Source organism: Cervus canadensis, chromosome 21 (assembly GCF_019320065.1).
Source record: "Cervus canadensis isolate Bull #8, Minnesota chromosome 21, ASM1932006v1, whole genome shotgun sequence".
NCBI classification, from domain to species: domain Eukaryota; kingdom Metazoa; phylum Chordata; class Mammalia; order Artiodactyla; family Cervidae; genus Cervus; species Cervus canadensis.
Window position 1 is genome coordinate 10,201,883 of NC_057406.1, and position 20,570 is coordinate 10,222,452.

General features: G+C 53.3%; 1 protein-coding gene across 1 annotated transcript; it reads right to left on the minus strand.

Moving 5' to 3' along the window:
- Window positions 1-1,112: 1,112 nt before the first annotated feature.
- On the minus strand, window positions 1,113-18,646 carry TUBA8 (tubulin alpha 8). The gene is made up of 5 exons (XM_043441346.1): window positions 18,490-18,646; window positions 8,262-8,484; window positions 6,635-6,783; window positions 4,509-5,189; window positions 1,113-1,424 (listed from the first exon to the last, which is right to left on the minus strand). The coding sequence occupies exons 1-5, from the start codon at window positions 18,490-18,492 to the stop codon at window positions 1,131-1,133; spliced, it is 1,350 nt and encodes a 449-aa protein (XP_043297281.1). The 5' UTR covers window positions 18,493-18,646; the 3' UTR covers window positions 1,113-1,130.
- Between the last annotated feature and the right edge of the window lie 1,924 nt (window positions 18,647-20,570).

The window sequence follows — 20,570 nt, forward strand, 5'->3', positions numbered from 1 at the left end:
ATAGAAACAAGGAAAGTGCACAGTCGCTGAGCTGTATGTTTCGTGAAGTTGGGACCTGCTGTGGGCCCGACCCTGGGGGTCTCATCACGAGTTTAATCAGGGCGGCTTATGATTTTTCCCCAAATCCTACTGGAGCTGCCAACTTTAGGGAAAGACGCATTAACTTGTCCTCTCTTTTGTAATAAATGGGCTTTGCTTCTCCCCACCCTTCATTTCATGAGGCGGCAGTTGGAACAGGACTCAAATCCCAAGGGTAGAGACGGAGTGGACAACCAAGAGAACAGACTGTAGCCCCGCCTCTGGCTCTGGTCCCCCATCTCCAGCACATGCACTCTCTACACCTCAGTTTCTTCATGCATAAAACAAGAGGCGCCCTTGAGATTGCTGGGGGTTAGAGAAAAGGGGTATGTGTACAGGAGACATTCTGCATAAAGCCTTCCAAATGCTGTTTCAATTAGAGGAAACTGAGTTCTTCACCTCCTCTCTAGGACCGGCCCAAATGGCCCCTGACCCAGCGTGGCTCAGTCGCATCCCTCCCCTCCATCCTCTGGGTGCCCTGGCCTCCCTCCTGCTCTTCACACATCCTTCCGGCATCCTCTGACCCCAGAACCTCAGGGGCGGCTATGGGCTGCACCCCGGTCTCCACAAGGTCGTTTCTGACTCCCCCTGCAACTTCTTCATCCCTGTTTTTTTCACATCACAGCACCGAACTGCCTGCGGTGACCCCGCTGCTTTGTCTGTGTGTTTGCAAGGGCAGAAACGCACCCCAGCTTCTCTTCAAGCCCTGACCACAGAGCCACTCCCTTTCCAGAGTCCTCCCAAAGCCCAGGTCTCAACTTCCTGCTTCCCAGATAGGAGGCTGTGTCTGGGGTGGGGCCAGCTGCATCTAGAATCTTAAATCCCGCCTAGGCCTCCACACAGGTGTGGCTGGCCTGCGTCCTGACCTAGAGACAGTGACTCTGGTCTCCTCTGGGGACACAAAGCCACCATCTCCTCATGAGGGTCTGGAGGAGCTCAGTGTCCATGTGGGCTCATCACCCACGGTCACTGGTGTCAGGATCCAGGCTGGGTTAACGTGCTTGGAGGGGGCAGCAGGAATAAAGAGACACAGCCAGGAGGAACATCTGTATTTAAAATTCCTCCCCTTCATTCTCTTCTTCAAATGAATCAGTCCCCACTTCCTCATAATCCTTCTCCAGGGCAGCCAGGTCCTCCCGGGCCTCGGAAAACTCGCCTTCTTCCATCCCCTCTCCGACGTACCAGTGTACAAAGGCGCGCTTGGCGTACATGAGGTCGAACTTGTGGTCCAGGCGGGCCCAGGCCTCGGCGATGGCCGTGGTGTTGCTCAGCATGCACACGGCCCGCTGCACCTTGGCCAGGTCCCCCCCGGGGACCACCGTGGGGGGCTGGTAGTTGATGCCCACCTGGGAACAGAGGACCAAGACATGGTGGTCAGTGGCTAACTCAAGCTGGGCACCCTGGTCATGTACTGGGTGGGTGGATACAGGGCAGCAGGCCTGGATGTGAAGAGCGGGGATCAGGAGGTGAGGGGTGGGCAGGTAAAAGTGCATGTGGAAGAGAAAGCAGAAGTAAGCGGGATTGGGTGGGGAAATTTGAGGGGAGAGGAAGAGCTGGCAGAAGTGCTCCCAGGAGACGTAAGCAGACAAGTGAGGGTCCAGAACAGAGGTCAGGCAGGGGGCGTGTGTAGTGCCCAGAGATGGAAGTTATTGTGAATTCACTCCTTCCAGGAGAATTTCAGGTTTTTCTCTTAGTTATGCTGTCAATAGATTTAGGGCAATTTCTCTGCCAAGGGTGAATTTGGCGTGCATGAGTGCATGCTCAGTCCTGTCCAACTCTTTGCAACACCATGGACTGTAGCCTTGCAGGCTCCTCTGTCCATGGGATTCTCCAGGCAAGAATACTAGAGTGGGTAGCCATTTCCTCCTCCAGGGGATCTCCCTAACCCAGATATCGAACCTGGGTCTCCTGCATTGGCAGGCGGATTCTTTATCACTGAGCCACTTGGGAAGCCCCGCCAAGGGTGAAGGGTGGTGTTTAAAAGATCACAGAGACATTCTCAAGCAATAAATAAAGAGACACAAAAGCTTCTGAGGATGGTGTCTGCGTCTACCAGGCCCTCTGCCTCTGGGGTGTGAGGCTTCTTGGAGGAAACGCATGGAAATCTAAGAAAGTCAGTTAAGGACTTCCCTGGCGGTCCAGGGGTTAAGAATCCACCTGCCAATGCAGGGGACATGGGAAGATTCCACACGCCTCGGGGCAACTGAGCCCATGCACCACAACTACTGAGGCTGAGCTACAGACCCCCTGCTCTGCAGCAGGAGAAGGTGCTGCAATGAGAAGCCCAAGCACCCCAATTAGAGAGTAGCCCCTGCTCACTGCAACTAGAGAAAAGCCCGAGGACAGCAACGAAGTCCCAGCACAGCCACAATTAATTAATTAAAAGAAAGAAAGTCAGTTAAAAAATCTTGCTGGACAAGTGGATTCCCCAAGTTCTAGCAGCATGGAGGGCCCGCCAAGCTGATCCAGCCCCTCTGAAGGTGGCCTGCCATCCTGGAAATCTCCCTTCTCCCACACACATCCCAAACCAGGAACTCTGGGAACCGGGAAGGGGCCTCAGGTGACCACTATGAGAATACTCACAGGACACTGAGAACCGGGAGCTGGTCCCCAAATGCCTCTCCTGCCTGGGCCACTGGGTCTTAACTGCCAATCTCTTAAACTCACACCTTTAAAGTATAAGTCCTCTTGAGAGGCAGAGGTGGGAGTGGCATCAGGCGACAGAGCCAAGGCGGGTAACCCAGAATGGTCTACCATTCCTCTTAGACGAAAGCGGCATCATGGGGTGGAAGTGATGCTGAGACGGGGGCAGAGGATTAAAGAGGAGAGGGAGGCAGTCCCACATCACATGGCCACTGGACCAGTCATCTGTGCTCTCTCTTCAACAGCAGTATCCCTGGACCCTCGTCAGTGGGGACGAACATACTGGGGAGTGTGCTACAGCGTGAAGTTCAACACCATCCACCCCCATGGCATGTGCTTTTCTGAGAAGCCGCTAAAGGGTCTAGCACTGCCTTATCCTTCTGGTCATAATCCCAAACTTCAGCTAAAAGTGGAGGGCTGAGGGACTTTCCTGGTCCAGTGGTTACGACTTCGCCTTCCAATGCAGGGGGTGCCAGTTTGATTCCTGGTTGGGGAGCTAAGATCACACATGGCTCGTGGTCAAAAAACCAGAAACATAAAACAGAAGCAGTATTGTAACAAATTCAATAAAGACTTTAAAAAATAAATAAAAGGATGAGAATATGGGGGCATCTCTTTTTTGTTAATTTCTTGATCACCCTTTTTTTGTCTATTTATTTTACTACTAGCTTGTTTTGTTGTTTCTGTTTGAAAGAGAAAATAACAACAACTTGGGGTAAGATCGTGAATGTTTTCACAAGAGTGACCAGAACTGCCATGTTAGGACAGATGCAGTCCAGAGGAGAGGATTCCGGTTGAGGGTGGGAGCAGAGCTGTGCGGAAACCACTCGCCCATCAGCAGCTCAGCCAAGAGCCAGGCACACGGTGCCTTGTTTGCAAAAGTCCCACCAGGGAAAACTGAGACGACTAACTCATCTCTGTCTCCAGCAATTGGCACAACCTCTTCTGGTGTTCGGTAAACCTCTGAATTATTAAAGGCCTGCCTGAGGGGACTAGCTAACATGAACAGTGGCAGTTGCTCTGATGGTGACCTCTGATGAGAGACCCTGGGCAGAGGCAGTTGCCTGTCTAGCCAGGGCAACTCGAGGGGCGGCTCCCAAGAGCATCCTTGGTCCTGAGAGCCGGGGTCTTCTATTCCCCCACTGACCCACAGGCAACAGACCTACAGCTGGCTCCCAGCTCACTCCTGCTTAGTGAAAACATCAGGGCTTCATAATGTAGGTGAATCACAGCCATATAATAACCATAAAATTTCTTATCCTTACTCTAAATTGATGAAAACATACAAGGTGAACAATTTTTCAAAACAAACTGGGGAGACGGACACATCCTTTGTTAGAGGAGGGAACTGCACCTCTTCTCTGGCAACTTGAATAATCCGGTCACTGCATTCTCTGCTCTATGGTCAGATCAGGGCTAACTCCACCCCCCTGCCCGGTTACCCCACTTGCACACACTGGCCTAGTTCTCTCCTGCCAGATCTCTGAGATGCTGGCAGATCATCAAGTGGGAGCGGTGGGCCCTCCCCCTTTGCCATACTGCCCCTCCCCTCTTCGAGTAACCAACCCCCAATCCCTAGTCTCTCCAGGCCCAAAACAAGCGCCTGATCAAATGAGTGAATGAATGAAATTAGCATTACACTGGTCTACGCTCCTCTCTCTGTGCTGTCCCAAAGCTCCCATGGAACGTGTGTCAGCCCAGGACCCCAGTCTCCACCTCTTCCTCCCCATCCTCAGTCTCCCTCTGCTTCTCTAGCTGCCTGTCTCCATCACATCCCCCACTCTCACCTTGAAGCCCGTGGGACACCAGTCCACAAACTGGATTGTCCTCTTGGTCTTGATGGCGGCAATGGCGACGTTCACGTCCTTGGGCACCACGTCCCCCCGGTAGAGCATGCAGCAGGCCATGTACTTGCCGTGGCGAGGGTCGCACTTCACCATCTGGCTGTTGGGCTCAAAGCAGGAGCTGGTGATCTCGGCCACGGACAGCTGCTCGTGGTAGGCCTTCTCAGCTGAGATGATGGGCGCATAGGTGACCAGCGGGAAGTGGATGCGGGGGTAGGGCACCAGGTTGGTCTGGAACTCGGTCAGGTCCACATTGAGGGCGCCGTCGAAGCGCAGGGAGGCTGTGATGGAGGACACAATCTGGCTGATGAGCCGGTTGAGGTTGGTGTACGTGGGCCGCTCTATGTCCAGGTTGCGCCGGCAGATATCGTAGATGGCCTCGTTGTCCACCATGAAGGCGCAGTCTGAGTGCTCCAGGGTCGTGTGCGTGGTCAGGATGGAGTTGTAAGGCTCCACCACGGCTGTGGAGACCTGGGGGGCCGGGTAGATGGCAAACTCCAGCTTGGACTTCTTGCCGTAGTCCAGGGAGAGCCGCTCCATGAGCAGAGACGTGAAGCCAGAGCCGGTGCCGCCCCCGAAACTGTGGAAGATGAGGAAGCCCTGCAGGCCCGAGCAGGCGTCTGTCTGGGAGAGGAGGACATGGACAAAGCTCTGAGGACACCCTTGCGTGGGCACCGGCAGGCAGCCCTCGCTGTTGGCCCGCTCCATCCCACAACATTTTCAAGTGGGTGAAATCAAACTGTCCTTGAAGAAGTCAGAAAACACAAAGGAGCCGCAGCGCTTTTGGGAGGGATGGCCAAAATTTAGGGCAGCAAACACGCACTCGCCTCCAGGTCCATGAAGCTTCCAGCCCAGTGGCCTGTTTGGACCAGGAATAAGGTTCCGAAACCGTGGTGGTTAAGGACTTTGCCCCGTGTGGACCCCAGCTCCTTGCCCATTTCCCTGGCCCTGTCGTTTGATTCTGTGGAAACCGCAGGCTTATACAGCCCAGCCCAACCTTGCAAGGTGGCTCAGGGTACCAATTTCAGAGAGATAAATGGGTCAGAGACCCTGAGATTTAACATCAACTTTGCCATTTCCCAGCTGTAAATATTTGAGCAAGTTACTGAACCCTCCGGACTCACATTTCTTCTTAAAATGTGGACAATAAACACATTCCTCTCATAAATAAGGTTACTGTGAGGGTTCAGTGAGAAGTCCTACTGTGCTCAGCAAGGACAGTGAGCCCTCACCAGAACTAAGAGAATTCGTAGGTCATGGAACTTCCCCGCTGGACGTGATCTATGACTGTTCAGTTGGATGTTCTGAACTTTGGGGATTGCAGATGACTTTGGGACTGATGACCCCCACGAACCCTGCTCTAAACAGGAAAGGTGAACAAGCGAAAACTTGGCACCCTTAACTCCCAAGTCAAGAGCCCCTGATCCAGCTCGCCTCTCCACTGCACAGATTAGGAACGGGGCTCAAGTAGACAAGTGACTCCCTGAGCTTCCCAGTCAAACCAACCCAGTTCAGACCTTGACTCAGCCACTTTCTAGCTGGGGGACCCAGACCAAGTCACTGAACCACTCTGGCCTTCTGTTCCCCCAACTGTAAAGTGCAGGCATGAGATCGCCTTTGTATCATTGTTTAGGGGATTAAACAAAGGAACGTGTGTGACATTTGTAATAGCATCTGTAAAGTGCTGAAATAGATCAAACAGTCTTCCTCTCCTCCTCCAAGTTAAATGCTTTGTTAAGTGAAATAAATTCACCTTTTCAACCTGCTCAAAATAAAACAAAAAAAATGCTTTGTTAACCTGTTGCTGCCATCCAGCAAAGAGTTCCACCTTCCTCACCCCTGGGATTTCTCCCCAGCACCACCGCAGAGCATCGGCACGTGCTACCAGGCACCAGCCTGGAGAGCAGCCCCCATGGCCCAGGCGGAGGAAGGGGCGCCAGCCCTGCGTATGCCTTTTATGAACACAAGCAGAAATTCCCAAGTCTTAGGTGTTTATCCTGCAGCCGGGGGCCACGTCCTCCTGCTGGCCTGTCGACGTTGGCAGGCTCTCCAGCTCCCCACACACGTACCAGCTTGCGGATGCGGTCCAACACCAGGTCGATGCTCTCCTTGCCCACCGTGTAGTGGCCCCGGGCGTAGTTGTTAGCTGCATCCTCTTTTCCCGTGATCAGCTGCTCTGGATGGAAGAGGTGGCGGTAGGTTCCTGCCCGAACCTCATCTACCGAGAGAGGGTGACCATCAGTCTTACTTTCTGGTTCCCAGAGGAGATGCCCCGCTTCCACGAGAACACATGACACCCTTATCTACTAAACTCCACTGAGGTGGAACAGAAAACCCCAGAATACATCTGTGAGGCTAAGGGAATTTCAGGCTAACACAGGCTCCACTAGAGCAGAAGCCTGAGACTCAAGCAGCAGTGAGAAGCCAGCTGCTCTGCTGGCAGGACCTTAGGGAGCCTTGGGTTTGTTCACAAAGCTGGGCAGATACCAAGGTTGACTGCCTCATCCCCCTGGACCCCCACGGCTTCCCTCCAGTTTTTCCTTCATGCTGCAAAATTTATCCCAGAATATAATCAACTTTACTCGCCTCTAGATGCTTCAGGGACACAGGGAAAGATTCAGAATGACCTGCTCCCAGGCTCCCCAGGGATTGTCCCAGACCTAACCTCCACCTCCGGAGGCAACAATACACATCAGGCATTAGAGATATTTCAGAACGACTTTGAAGCAAAGCTGTGTTCCAGGTTCCAGAAGAGCCAGATCCCGAGAGTGGTTCCAGCGGCATGGGCTTTCTGCTCACCTCTTAGGTCCACCAAAGTGGACACACAGCAGACCAGGGTGCCTCAGGCCCCACCGCCATCCCCTCTCCTCTACTGTGCCCCTCGGCTCCTCCAGGGAAAGCACCCATCGGTACAGTGGCCCAGGAAGGTCATTTATCCTTTCTGTATTTGTACAAGTGTCCAAAAGGTGGAGGGCCTGGTGTCTGTGGCCCTAGAGACAGTGCCCAGACATCCTGGGGTCTCATCCATCTTTGCTGGTGAGTAGGTTTTGAAGCTGAGGAAATGCTGATGAAGCGTATGGACTGACCCGGGGGTGCTGGGGGTGGCAGCAGGGAGAACAAGAATCCTGCCCCAACACAAGTCAGTACTCCTGTTTCCCTAAGATCCAGACGAGGTTCACTCTAACCTCCATCAACCTCGGGCTGTAAGAGAAAGTGCCTGCTGCTATTTCGTCTCATGTGTGAGAGGCTGCAAGGTAACACCAGACCCGCCAGGACGGAGTGCAATCACTGCAGAACTGGAAGTATACACTTTGGGAAACTGACTATGTGAGGGCTTCTCATAATTTCTGAAACTACTGGTACTTTTGATCCTTAGTATTTAGTGCACAATCTTGGCAGTTTTGGTCTGCCTCAGCAGTTTTGGGGGGAGAGCACCAGGATGAAGCTTTAACGGAGGAGCAGAGACCTCTGATCCCCACTTGAGACCCCGAGACTAGGGAGGGTTCCAGGAACCAAGAGTCACATGGGGTGAGGGTGGGATCAGGAGGGTCACCATTCCACGTGGAGGTCAGCCTCCCAAGCCTCCCCAGACACCAAGGTGGACTGCAGCACCATGGTGGACTGAAGCAGACCATGGTGGACCCCGGCCTCTGCAGCCTGATGCTGCTCCTGGGCAGGACCCTGGCCCACACTCACCCACCACTGTGGGCTCCAGGTCGACCATGACGGCCCGGGGCACGTGCTTCCCGTTGCCGGTCTCGCTGAAGAACGTGGTGAAGGAGTCATCGTCGTGGACCTTGCTGGCCTGTGCGCCAAAGGTGCCATCGGCCTGGATGCCGTGCTCCAGGCAGAAGAGCTCCCAGCAGGCGTTGCCGATCTGGACCCCAGCCTGGCCCACGTGGACAGATATGCATTCCCGCTGCAGGCAGAGAGCAGGCCAGTCAGAACCCCAGCCGGCCACACCTCTGCCCAGACCCCCAGGCCCCGCCTCTGAGGACCTGTCCCTTCCTGGCACTAGGCAGGCAGGGCACCCTGCCCCCGCCCAGCAGGCGGGCTCCTGGCCCCACCGCATCTGGATCAAGACTCGGTTCCAGAGAAGAACCCCAGCTCCGTGGTTTGCTGTGAGGGTGGCTTTCCACAGTTAATCCTTTGTGTCAAGAAAAGGAAAGAGAGGGCCAGCCACACAGATGAAACAGGATTAATTCCCAACCACGGACGGACTCCTGCACCGGTGAAGCCGGTCCAAGGAAGAACCAGTGAGAACAGCAGAATCCATCCTCGAATCCACCTCCATGTCCAGTGCACTGATCATGTTCCTCCCTCAGCCAGAGTCTCCCAGACGCTGTCTCACACACACACGCACACATGCTCACGCACACACTCCACGTCTCCCCATCGCAGAGAAACACTCACGGGAGGACTGTATCTCAGAGTCTGTATCATGGGTGTCATTACTGTTTCATGTTCAAATGTAGGAACAAGAAAGGGTCAATACAGGGGCTTCCCTGTGGGTCCCAGCAGTTAAGACGCTGCCCTCCCAAAGGAGGGGGCCTGGGTTCAATCCCTGGTTGGGGAACTAGATCCCACATGCTGCAACTCACACCTGGCACGGCCAAATAAATAAATATTTGAAATAAACATTTATTTTTAAAAAACGGGATCAGCACATCAGCAGGAAAGGGCTGGGAGGGGACAGGCAGGCCCTCTGTGGCCACCATAACCTACTCCCTCACCCAGCAGGCCAAGAGCCAAATAAAGCTGACCTTCAGAGGGTCCTTCTCCGTGTTACTCTGGTGTGAAACCACAATTACACGACTGGATCTGGTACTAACAGCTTAGGATGGGGAGGGGTGCGTGTATCTGAATGTGCGAGGTGATATATGTGTGGGTGTATGTTTGTAAGAGTGTGATCGCGAGCGTGTTCGAGAGTGGCAGTGTGTATGTGTGTGCAGACATGAGTGTGTGTGAGTGTGTTATGGTTCTGCTGGGACGGTGTGCCCATCACCCCCCACGCCCCTCCAGGGAAGTACTGGCCCCACCAGGAGCCTCTGTGCCCGGGACAGAGCTGGGCCGGGAACCATGTGCCTGGTGTGTGGCCTTCTATTCTTATCCATGACCTGAGCTGGCATTTTCCAGCTCCAGGGAACCCAAACACAGTGTTACAGCCTCCAGAGACCAGGGCTGGGTGAGGGCCATGGGACTCCTGGGACCCTGGGGCTCTCCTGGTGTGTGTGTGGGCTGGCCGGAGGCATCAGGACCCAGTGCCCTAACGCTGTTGCGCAGCGTGCACGCCGGTCTCTGTGCTGCTTGGCCTCTGGGCGTCACAGAGGCCTGGCCGGGAATACAACCGGCCATGTTTCCGTGAGCCTGGTGGCCAGGAAAGGACTTTACGCACGAATCTTGCCTCTCAAGTTACGAGCTGTGCTGTGTGGGCTGGGCTGAGTTACATAACCTCCCGGCGTGTGAAAAGCACAAGTTACCATGATCATTTCTGCTATGGTCACCCTTGTCTTCAGCATCATCATTACTCATTTTCATCCCTGTAGCCTTACTCTCCACCTGGAAGATGCACCCATGGGAAGCCAGAGACCTCAGGCTACTGCTCCTCTTAGGATGAAAGGGCTTCATCTTAGGGCTCGATTCAGGCGTGAGGAAGCAGGATCCTTCCCCAAGAACCCCCGAATCCAGCAGCTACTGACTGGACCACACTTTCACAGGAAGCCATGGCCTTCTCGGGGACAACACGTGTGAGCGAGGGGACCTGGAGAGGCCTGGAAGGAGCTGGTCCCACATGCTGTCCTGTGGCCCCGCCCCCAACCATCTCCAGGCACCCCTCCCCCACCCGCTGTGGGTGCTCTGGGCCTTTCTGGAAGGATGCGGGGGTATTTCAGGAAGATCAAAAGTGAGAGGAGAAGACGGAAGGATCTGAGGTCCTGAAGACCACCAACGTGGGGACACGGATGTTTTCACATCTCTTTAACCTCATGCGAGTCAACATGCCAGTCTCCACAGCAGAAATCAGCCTCATGCACGGGCACGGCCCTTAGGAGGAGGGAGCTGGCTTCCCTGTTAAACTAACTCACAAGAGTAACTAGAGGCATAAGACAGACTCAGAAATAAGATGGGTCAGAAAGAGGAACAGCAGTAGTCAACCAAAATAGGATGGACACGCAAAAATCCACAAATCCTTCGTGTTGTTAAGGAAAAAAACCCACAGGAGAGAAACGCATCTACCTATCCAAACAGCCCTTTTGACGAGGGAGAGCGCTTCTTTTAACAGAAGACTGTGAGCTAGTCAGGGTGGAAGGAATAATATACTAAGAAATATTGCATACGATAGTTTCTAAATATATATATTGATTTGGACAAGGACTGAAGGAGAACTAGATATTCACAGAGTGCCAAAGAATCACTGTTACTTACAGGTCACAAGGGGAAGTTAACTTCAATGGTTACCGGCCTCTGACCCTGGGATGGATTGAAATCTCTGACCCTGGGATGGATCGTAACCCCACGGCAGCAAGAAAACCCGATGTAATGCAGTAGGACACACACACCTCCCAGGAAAGCTTCTTATCAGCCTTAACAAATATTGTATATTAACACACACATATGGAATATAGAAAAATGGTACAGATGAACCTGTTTGCAGGGCAGGAATAGAGACCCAGACGAAGAGAATGGACTTGTAGACACAGAGGGGGAGTGGGAGGAAGGGACAAATGGAGTAGCACTGACACATATATACCACCCTGGGTAAAACAGGTAGCTAATGGGAAGCTGCTGCACCAGACGGGGAGCTCCGCTGGGTGCTCTGTGACGACCCAGGGGCTGGAACGGGGGCTGGGTTGGGAGGGAGGCTCAAGAAGGAGGGGACAGATGTGTACACACAGCTGGCTCACTCTGCTGTACAGCAGAAACTAACCACATTGTAAAGCAATTACACTCCAATAAAAAAATAAAACTTTTTAAAAACTTAAATATTCAGCCTTAATGTATTAAACCCTTTATAGGTAGCTGCCACTTTATAGAAAACACAGGGGTCCAGGGATAAGAGGCACTACAAGCATGACTCCACAAGCCGGTAAGTTCTACAGAGCAACTGACCCGCTCTTCTCAACTCATGAAAATCAAAGGTGAGAGAGGAACTGACCCACATCGAGTGGAACTTAAGAAATATAACATACACATGGAGTGTGTGAATGTTAACTGAATTCTGGTTTGAACAAATCAAAATATTTGAGGGGACAGATAGAGAAACTGATTAATGTTGTTAAGCATGATAATGAAAGTGTAGTTAAGTATCAAAAAGCTCTTATTTTTAGAGTCACAACAGAAGCATTTAGGGTAAAAAGTTATGACATCTACATTTGAGTTTACTTCAAGCACAGCAGATAAAGTAAACATGGCAGAAAAAGAGTAATTATTAAATCTAGATGACGGATATGTGGGTGGTGATACACTGCCATACTCTTCTAAAGTTTTGACAGTTCTCATACTGAAAACACAAACATTTAAGAAAGGAAACAGTGAGATCCAGGTGAGGAGCCATCGACAAGGGCTCATCAACATAACAACCCATCGACAAGGGCCAGGCCTGTCCTGTCCCTGTCCACTTAGTCATTCATTCAGCTGACAATTTCCAAGAGCCCAGTTTGTTGGGCAAACAAGAACTGTAAAGTTACACAAGGGAGAATTCCTTGGCGGTCCAGTGGTTAGGACTCAGGTGCTGTCACTGCTGGGGACAAGGGTCCAATTACTGGTTGGGGAACTGAGATCCTGCAAACCACGCAGCACAGCCAAAATAAATAAATAAAATAAAGTTACACAAGGAAATCACCAGTGAAATGAAGTTAGGGGAGGCCCCCAGTGCTAACATCTGTGCCCCGTTTGCACCTGCCCTGAGGGGACAAGGATCCCATCTGCTCCTCCAGCCACTCTTACTTGTCACCACCCCTCATTCCTGCCTGGAGGTTCTACACAGAAAAGCCAGGAGCATGTCCAGTGCTGACAGCCTTGGGGGCGGGCTCTCAGGCCCAAGACAGGTAACGGGGGAGTTTTTTGAGCTCAGAGCCTTCAGAAGCTCGAGCCAGGCCAGCCTCACAGGTCATCAATTACGATTTCCACCTCTTGTTTTACAGATGAAGAGGCTGAGGCTCAGACAGGTAAAGGACAGATTGGAAACTTCACAGCTCTGTAAGGAAAGAGCCTGGGCAGAAATCCAGACTTTCTGACCTCTGCAGAGTCCTCTCCTGGACGCCACCCTGGACCCTTGCCTGGTTCTCACTCTGAGCCCCCAGGGCCCAGGGGCCACGCCCCCTCACGCCATCATCAGCCCCCCCACGCCCTCACCAGCCCCCTAGGCCTACATCGGCCCCCCATGCCCACAGTGGTCCACCACGCCCACAGCAGCTCCCACGCCCACCACGGCCCAAGCCTGACAGCTGGAGCCCAGGAAAGCTTGTACAACAGCACTCCAGACCAGAAAAAGTTCCATTGCAGAGAGACCAGAAGAGAACGGCTCAGTGTGGGCACCTCAGAAAACAGGCCACGCTTCCTGGAAGAACCAAGACTGTGCTCTGGGCCTGGTGTTGGGGGGGTGGGGAGAGGGGTGTGGGGCAGAGGCCGGTGTGTCCTGCAGGGATGCAGGGGGCGGCTGGTGTGTGCTGGGGAGGGTGCTGGTGTGTGTTGGGGGCGGGAATGGGGGCTGGTGTGTGTTGAGGCATGGGGGCGGGCCTGGTGTGTACTGAAGGAGAAGTGGGTGGTGAGGGGTGGGGCAGGGCTGGTGTGTGTTGAGGGGGAGGGGGGTGTGCTGCCCCGGCAGACAGTATTTACATCAAGTGTTTGCTCCAGACTCACGGTTGGCTCAGAGATTTCCTCTCTGGCCGGCAGAGCTCAAGCTTTCTCTCTCACACCGTTCCTCCCCCAGTTCTATTCTGACTCTGGACTCGAAGGGCTGACGCCAGCTCTCTGCTCTTGGGACCCTGTGAGAGGAAAGGGGTCCCCTCTTGGCCCGACAACCCAGGGGGTGAAGGTGAGGGAGATGGAGGGACTTAACACAGGAGCTCCCTTCCGCAAGCGAAGTATGACACCCCTACTCAGACCTAGTGCTGGGTGACTACAGAAGTGACCTGCTCTACCCGCTCCTGCGGCAGATCTACAGTCATGTGAGCAAGAGGGCATCGAGAGGGGCTGGGCCATCTCCTACTCAACCTTCAGTGTGCTTACTGATCGCCCTCTCCGGTTGGAGGTCTGGAAGCCCCCACACCAGCACAGGCCACCTCCCCTTCAGCACTACATCGCACGGTCCCAGCTAACGGTTCACTGTTCGACTTTCCCGGTAGACAGCAAGGAGCCCCTGTTTTCTTGCCAGATTCCCAGCATCAAGTAAAGGGCTTGAATGCAGCAAGTGCTCAATAAATTCAGGGGTGATTGGAATGAAAACCCTGCTGGGGGGCTGCACTCTACTTAACAAGGAGCGGGTGGCCAGGGCCTGCATGGCAGTGGACGCTAAGGGAAGAAAAAACAGCTTCCAGCTTGGTTTCCTGGGGGAGGACTATCTGCGACTGTGTGGAGAATTCAGATGGGTTGGTAGGATCTGGGGCATTTCAGCTGGATTTGGAGCAGAAGAATTTAGAGCAGGTCCCATGGACTGTTTAGGCTGTCTGAAGTGTAGGCTGGTGGCGGCTGTCTGCCCATGACCGTTATCCATGGAGAGGGTGCCCAGTTCTGCAGAACAGTAGGAAAAATGTGCTCCAGACCTTGACAGTGCTGGTATAACTCCACTGCCAGAAATCTCTCCTTGTGTCAACCTTATACACAACCAAATACGATTTCTATTTTAATATTAGTCATTTCCTTTTCACTTGTTCTCAGAGAACTCAGACCCGCTAATTGCAGTCCTCTGCAGAAGGAGGCTCTGGAGCTTTAAAAATGGTTTTGAAGTATCACAAGCCAGTAAAACTGGCATATTATCTTGGAAGGGAACTGACACAGGCCAGCAGTGACGGCCAGTGAAAACCCGGGACCAGGCCACACACCCCGACCACCTGTGTGTCAAGCCACACAGTTGCCTTCAGGAAGATTACTACTAGGCCCAAGTACTTCCAGTTGTCAGGCTGGGATGATGAATCATGCCAGGATCCAGGTCAGAGACGACGGGTGAAAAGTAGAGCCAGGGTTCCCAAGGGATGATTAAAGCAAGAACAACATGATTCCTGGGAGGCTGCATTATGTCTGCTCAAAATCTTTCAATAAGATCATATTTGGATTCAGAGAACAGACAGCAAGCTGGCGACAGCAGGAACAGAGTCAACCTCAGTTAACATCAGGTGAGGTCTCAGATGGCAGGCGCCGCAGCCGGGCAGAAACAGGGTACCACAGGAGGCCTGGGGAGCAGCCGGGCTGGTCGCAGACTCCCGGACCCTTTAGACACTACGAGGCCAAAGGCCCTTGAGCTTCAGCTGACACTCAGGTCGGGAGCAGGAGAGAACAAGCAAGCTTTAATCAGCCACATGTGGTGCCCACTGTCCTCCCCGTCTCTTCTACACGCAGCTCATCACAGAGAAATTCTAACACGAAGATGCCAGCGGGGGATATAGGCCTCAAAGACCACAAAGAGCACTGTAGGTCCCTGGTGGCCAAAGGGAAGGAGCAGTGGTCCACCCCATCCCAGGGCGCCACGTCCTCCCACCCACCCCATCACTAGCCCTGTACGCATGAGCTCTTTCCTCCTCAAAAATTATTTTAACTTTCCCTCTTCCTTTCAAGGTCCCTGAGATGCCCCTCGGAAAGGACGGAGCATCACCCTTGGGCTCTGCGTGGGCCCAACCGAAGCCTGGATGCTTCCTATGGACACACTGCCTGGGGGCTGGGGGCTCCACCGCTGCCCAGAGGACGTGCCCAGGGACCTCAGGGTACCCTTACTTAGTGATGGCAAGGGAGAACAGTGCAGTGGCTGCAGACCCCGGAGGTGCCGAGTTGGAAGATGTGCCTGGGCTATGCAGCGCTCAGCCACACCACCTGCACAGGGGGTTCTGCAGAGGTCTGCAGACGCAGAAGCAGTGTCCATCTCACCCCCAGAACACTCTGCCCTCTAGACTCCCAGCTCTGCAGGAAGACAGGCTCTTTGTTGCCATCTGATGTCAGTTCCCCCCCAGAACGCACGGGCAAGCTGCTACCCAGGAGGAGAGCAGTGAGCAGGCTGTGCCCTCACCCTCTGTGAGCCACAGACACTTTCTCTGAGGCCTGGAGTCACTGACGCCGAGACAGGTGTCACAGCCTCGGGTCCCAGGAGAACTGCTTGCCAGCGGGACCCTGGGAGCAGACTGGGACGCTCAGTTACAGGGTTAGTTATAAAATCCTCGCTTAGAACCTAAGAAATGCCGAGCCCATCCTCGACATGGGCAGCCGTCCCAGCCCTCCAGAGGGGAGTCCAGACACTGGGGAAGGAAAGTCCTTTCTGCACGGGTGGGACTTTGGGGCCGGATGTGTAGGTGTGTCATCCTAGGGTTTTAGGAACAAGTCAAGGGGATTTTAAAAAGAGGTTCTGAAACTGGGTCATTTGTAGTGATGTGGATGAACCTACAGTCTGTCATAGAGTGAAATAAGTCAGGAAAACAAATATCGTATGTTAATGCATACATATGGAATCTAGAAAAATGGCACAGGTGAACCTATTTGCAGGGTAAGGATAGAGATGCAGACACAGAGAACAGACATGTGGGCATGGGGGTGGGGGGAGGATGGGACAAATTGGGAGAGCAGCACTGACGTATGTGCACCACCGGGTGTAAAGCGGATAGCTAGTGGGAGGCAGCTGCATAACACAGGGAGCTCAGCTCTGTGATGACCTAGAGGGTGGGACGGAAGACGGGTGGGAGGGAGGCTCACGAGGGAGGAGATATATGCATGCATAGAGCTGATTCATGTTGTTGTACAGCTGAGACTAACACAACATTGACAAGCAATTACACTCCAAAAAAAAAAAGAGGTTCTGTGAGTGTGAAATAGTCAACCAAAAAAACATCTTCCCATCAAGACAGTGCTGCCCGTGTATATAAATGTCCCGAATAGAACGTGTTATACAAAATTCAGTGTTTCAAAACAAAGAGTCTCTTTCCAAAATATTCAGCCATAGATTTTCAGTTAAATATCTTTCAGATTCTTCGGCACATTTAAAACAAGGCTTTTGCTTTACATTTTTTGATTTACTATCTATTTTCAGAAACCTGCCTATTGAGGGTACATTGAAGTTTGTTCGGAGAGCTGGATTTGGGTCCTGGGATCCCCTCTAAAACTCACTGCGGCTCTGAGGTCAGAATTAGAACATGTAAGAGGCAGCACTCTGAAAATTACACAGCACTAGCTATGTGCTGGATATTATAAATATTAAATATCAGATCTTGAGCAAGCTGCCTGGGATGTGGTTCAGAATAACAGGGAGGGAGAGGAGGGGGAGCGAATGAAGTAAGATTAAGTAGATAATTGTTGAAACTGATTGAGGCATACATAGGGGTTCATTATAATGCTCTCATTTTGTATATGCTTGGATTTCTCTGCAATGAAAAGGTTAAAATAGTAAAGCTAGGCAGAGCTTTGAAAATTTGAACCATAACCCCTCTTCATTTTTGAGATGAGAAAAACTACTTCAGAGAGGTTAAGTGACTTGAAATCACACAGCTAGCTGCAAAGCCAGGAGCCAAAAACTCCAGAAACTCCTGGCTCTGGGCTCCCTCTGTGACCCCTGGCCGCAGGCAGGCGTGGACTCCTCTGGCCACTATCCCAATATTCCCTAGGAGCCTGCTCTGGGGAGCAGGCCTGGAGCTAGAATCGGCAGAGCTGGGGCCAGAGCCAGGGGCCCTGGGCACTTTCCAGAATCAGGAGGAGGGAGGTTCTCACCTGTCCTACTGGCCACTGACACGGGAGGAAGAGTGCCAGGACAGCCTGACCTTGGCCTGCCAGTCAAGCTGACGCTGCCCCCTCCCCCATCCAGTCTTGCCACCCTCCCCGAGCCCCAGACAGGGGGGCCTATAGTCCCCAGATTTCTGGGTTCTCTGTGTTTTGAGACGTTGGGGTGAAGTGGACTGGCAGCAAATTTTACCCACCCCAGGGCTCAGGGGGCGAGGGGAGGGCCTCCAGATGGTGAGACTGCGGCGCTGGGAGAGCACCTCTCCAGCAAGATCCCCGTCCCAGGGGAGAGGGAGACAGACAGATGGGGCGGGCACCGCGGCCAGGGTCTGAAACCCTGTGTGCCAAAATTCTCTGGCTTTGACCCGCTTGAAAAACTGGGGAGCTGGAAGCAGGTGCCAGGGCCTGGGAAGCTGAGGTGGAGGTGGAAGTGTCCCAGACCCAAGCCAGATGGCCCGGGGTGGGAAAGGAGAAGGAAGCCCCCAGCGTAGGGTGTGTGGCCCTAAGTCCCTTGACCTTTGGGGCTCTGCCACACTTGGTTGGTGGGACCTGACCCAGTGCCCTGCCCAGCCCCCACCCCCGCGTCGAGAATCCCCGGACTGCCTGCCTACCCCCCAACCCCGCCGGCCCGTTTCCCCAACTCAGGTCCCTGAGTTGCCCCACAGTGATGTCTCAGAACCTAACCTCTTCTGCGCCGGCGGCTCCTGGCCCCCTTCCCCTCACCTGCGTGCACAAATCTCCCTTTAGGCGCAACTCGCCTCAGTCTCTACTTTCTCTCTAGGAAAAGGCCACCGGCACCAGGTGGGTGTCCCCCCGCCCCCGCCCCGCGCGAGGGTATGAACCCCTCGACCTTGAACTGACACCCCTAGGAGACTTCGAGCTCCGGGGATCCAAAGCGCTAGCTGTCAGCCGCGGAGGAGAGCGTCTCTGGGGTGGGCGCCCCCACTGTCGTCCCTCCCCATCCCCGCCCACCCCGCTCCCCCGCGCCCCCCGCGCCCCGGCCCCGAAGGCTCACCATCGCGGCCGCTCCAGTAGCCCGTTTGCTCCCGGCTGGGCCTGCCCACCCCAGCTGCTCCAGATACAGCCGCCTCCGCTGTTGTGACACTGGGAGGGAGGGGGCCGGGGACAGACATGCTGGGCCAGCAGCTGCCCTGCAGCATCACAGAGCCGGGAGGGAGGGACGGGACAGGTCACAATCGCTCCGCCCCACCCGCCCTCCCGCGGCTCCGTCTCTGCCCCGGGAGCAGCGCGCGGGGGTGGGGTGGGGGGCCGGTTCCTGCACTACGCTCTGCACGACCATACTTTGTGACCCCAGCCGCCCAGGAAGGAAATGCAAAGTGCTGTTTGAGTGTGTTCAGGCTCCCAAACTTTGATCCTCTTCCTGCGGCAGGAAAGGCAGCTGGTTAGAGTTCGGTTCGCGCCGACACCCCCAACCCGGAGGGGCGGCAGGGTGGGGGCAGGGCTCTCGGTGGGAGGGACAGGCTCCAAGCTCAGCTCTGGGGCTGCTCATAACCTCGGTTCTGGAGCCCTTGCACGTGCCCCCAGGCTGGCCTGGCTGTTGGGGGATTCACTGAGATAAAGGTGAGAACCCCACCCCCACCCCTCCCCCCACCCCCCGGCCCAGGAGGTACTTCTCAGTGCGTCCTCTGTTCCCGCTTCTACTCTTCTGTTCCTGGACATCACCCCTCCACCATTATTTTCAAGTCTCTTTCTCCATCCATTTATCATCTCTCCCTCTTCCTACTTTAAAGCCCAGGATGTGCAGAACAACCTCAGGATTTCGGCTGCCTCTTGGCTCAGGAATAAGACCTTCTCTTGGGGGCTGCAAGTGATGTGTAAGGGCTAAGGGCCTTTCCCCACTCCACTGGGTTGGGGGTGGTGCAGTGGGGACAGTGGGTCTGGCCCTCTCTTCACGCTTCAGATTTTGGCCATACAATTGATTACACTTCCCTCGCTTCCCCTCCTCCCCTCCCCAGTTTAGCTGTAAGCATTGCAAACTTCCCCACCAGAGTCCAAACTGAGCTGAGACAGTAAGGCACTCCTGTCTCTTCTCCCACTCTCTTCAGGCCCTGCCTACCAAACCCCGAGTCACTCCAGGCAAATCCACAGCGTTTCTGCAAGGTGCCACCACACAGAGCTGCTCTGGCAGGACGTGATGACTCGCCAAGTGTCCCAGTGCACAGACCCACCTTCCCTTCCTGACTGTCTATCTCCAGCTGGTGGAGAGTGAGAACACTATTTTGTAGCTATTTGTTCTGCTGAGCGTCCATTCCTATGTTGTCCGACCTGTACTGTGAGTTTCTAGAGGACAGAGGATGGGACATGTGTCTTATTGAATATTTATTTATTTGGCTGGACCGGGTCTTAGTTGTGACATGTGGATCCAGTTCCCTGACCGGGGATCAAACCTGGGCCCTGAGCATTGGGAGCTCGGAGTGTTAGCCACTGGACCACCAGGGAAGTCCTCTGGGGCACAAGTCTTAATCATCTTTGTATTTTAGAGCATCTCAGACACAATGCTTTACACACTGATACATACAGTGCTTAATAAATTATGAATTGAATTGTCTATAAAGAGCCTAAAAATTGAGAATCATAATTAAACTAACTGCCAAGCACATGGTATGTGCTCAATAAAGGATGATAACTATCATTAACTATGTATTTATTTCTCTTTGAAACTCCCATAGCATACACTGATCACTTTATCACTTCCATGACATTTACCACTCTTCACTTTGGAATCTTTTTTTCTTTTTAATATTTATTTATTTGGATCTTCATTACAGCATGTGGGATCTAGTTCCTTGACTAGGGATCAAACCTGGGCCCCCTTACATTGATAGCATAGTGTTTTAGCCACTGGACCACTAGGGAAGTCCCTACTTTGGATTCTTGGTATATGCATATGTGCATGTGTTTATTTCTACAAAACTGGATGGAACGCCTGGGGTGTTATTCATCTTGGTGCTCTCTCTCTCAAAAGTAGCTAGTCAAGTGCATCAAAGATGCACAATAAACATTGCTGAGTAAATTGATTTTTTGAGTTCTCTTTGAAATTACCAAATATGTTCTGAACAGATTCTTAATGTCCTA

Bases quoted from the DNA above. Each gene is read 5' to 3' on its own strand.
- TUBA8 (XM_043441346.1), bottom strand. The intron at 6,784-8,261 runs GTGAGTGTGGGC...CTCTCTCGGTAG, and splicing joins CCTGGAGCCCACAGTGGTGG to ATGAGGTTCGGGCAGGAACC. The intron at 5,190-6,634 runs GTACGTGTGTGG...CTCCTCTCCCAG, and splicing joins TGGACCGCATCCGCAAGCTG to ACAGACGCCTGCTCGGGCCT.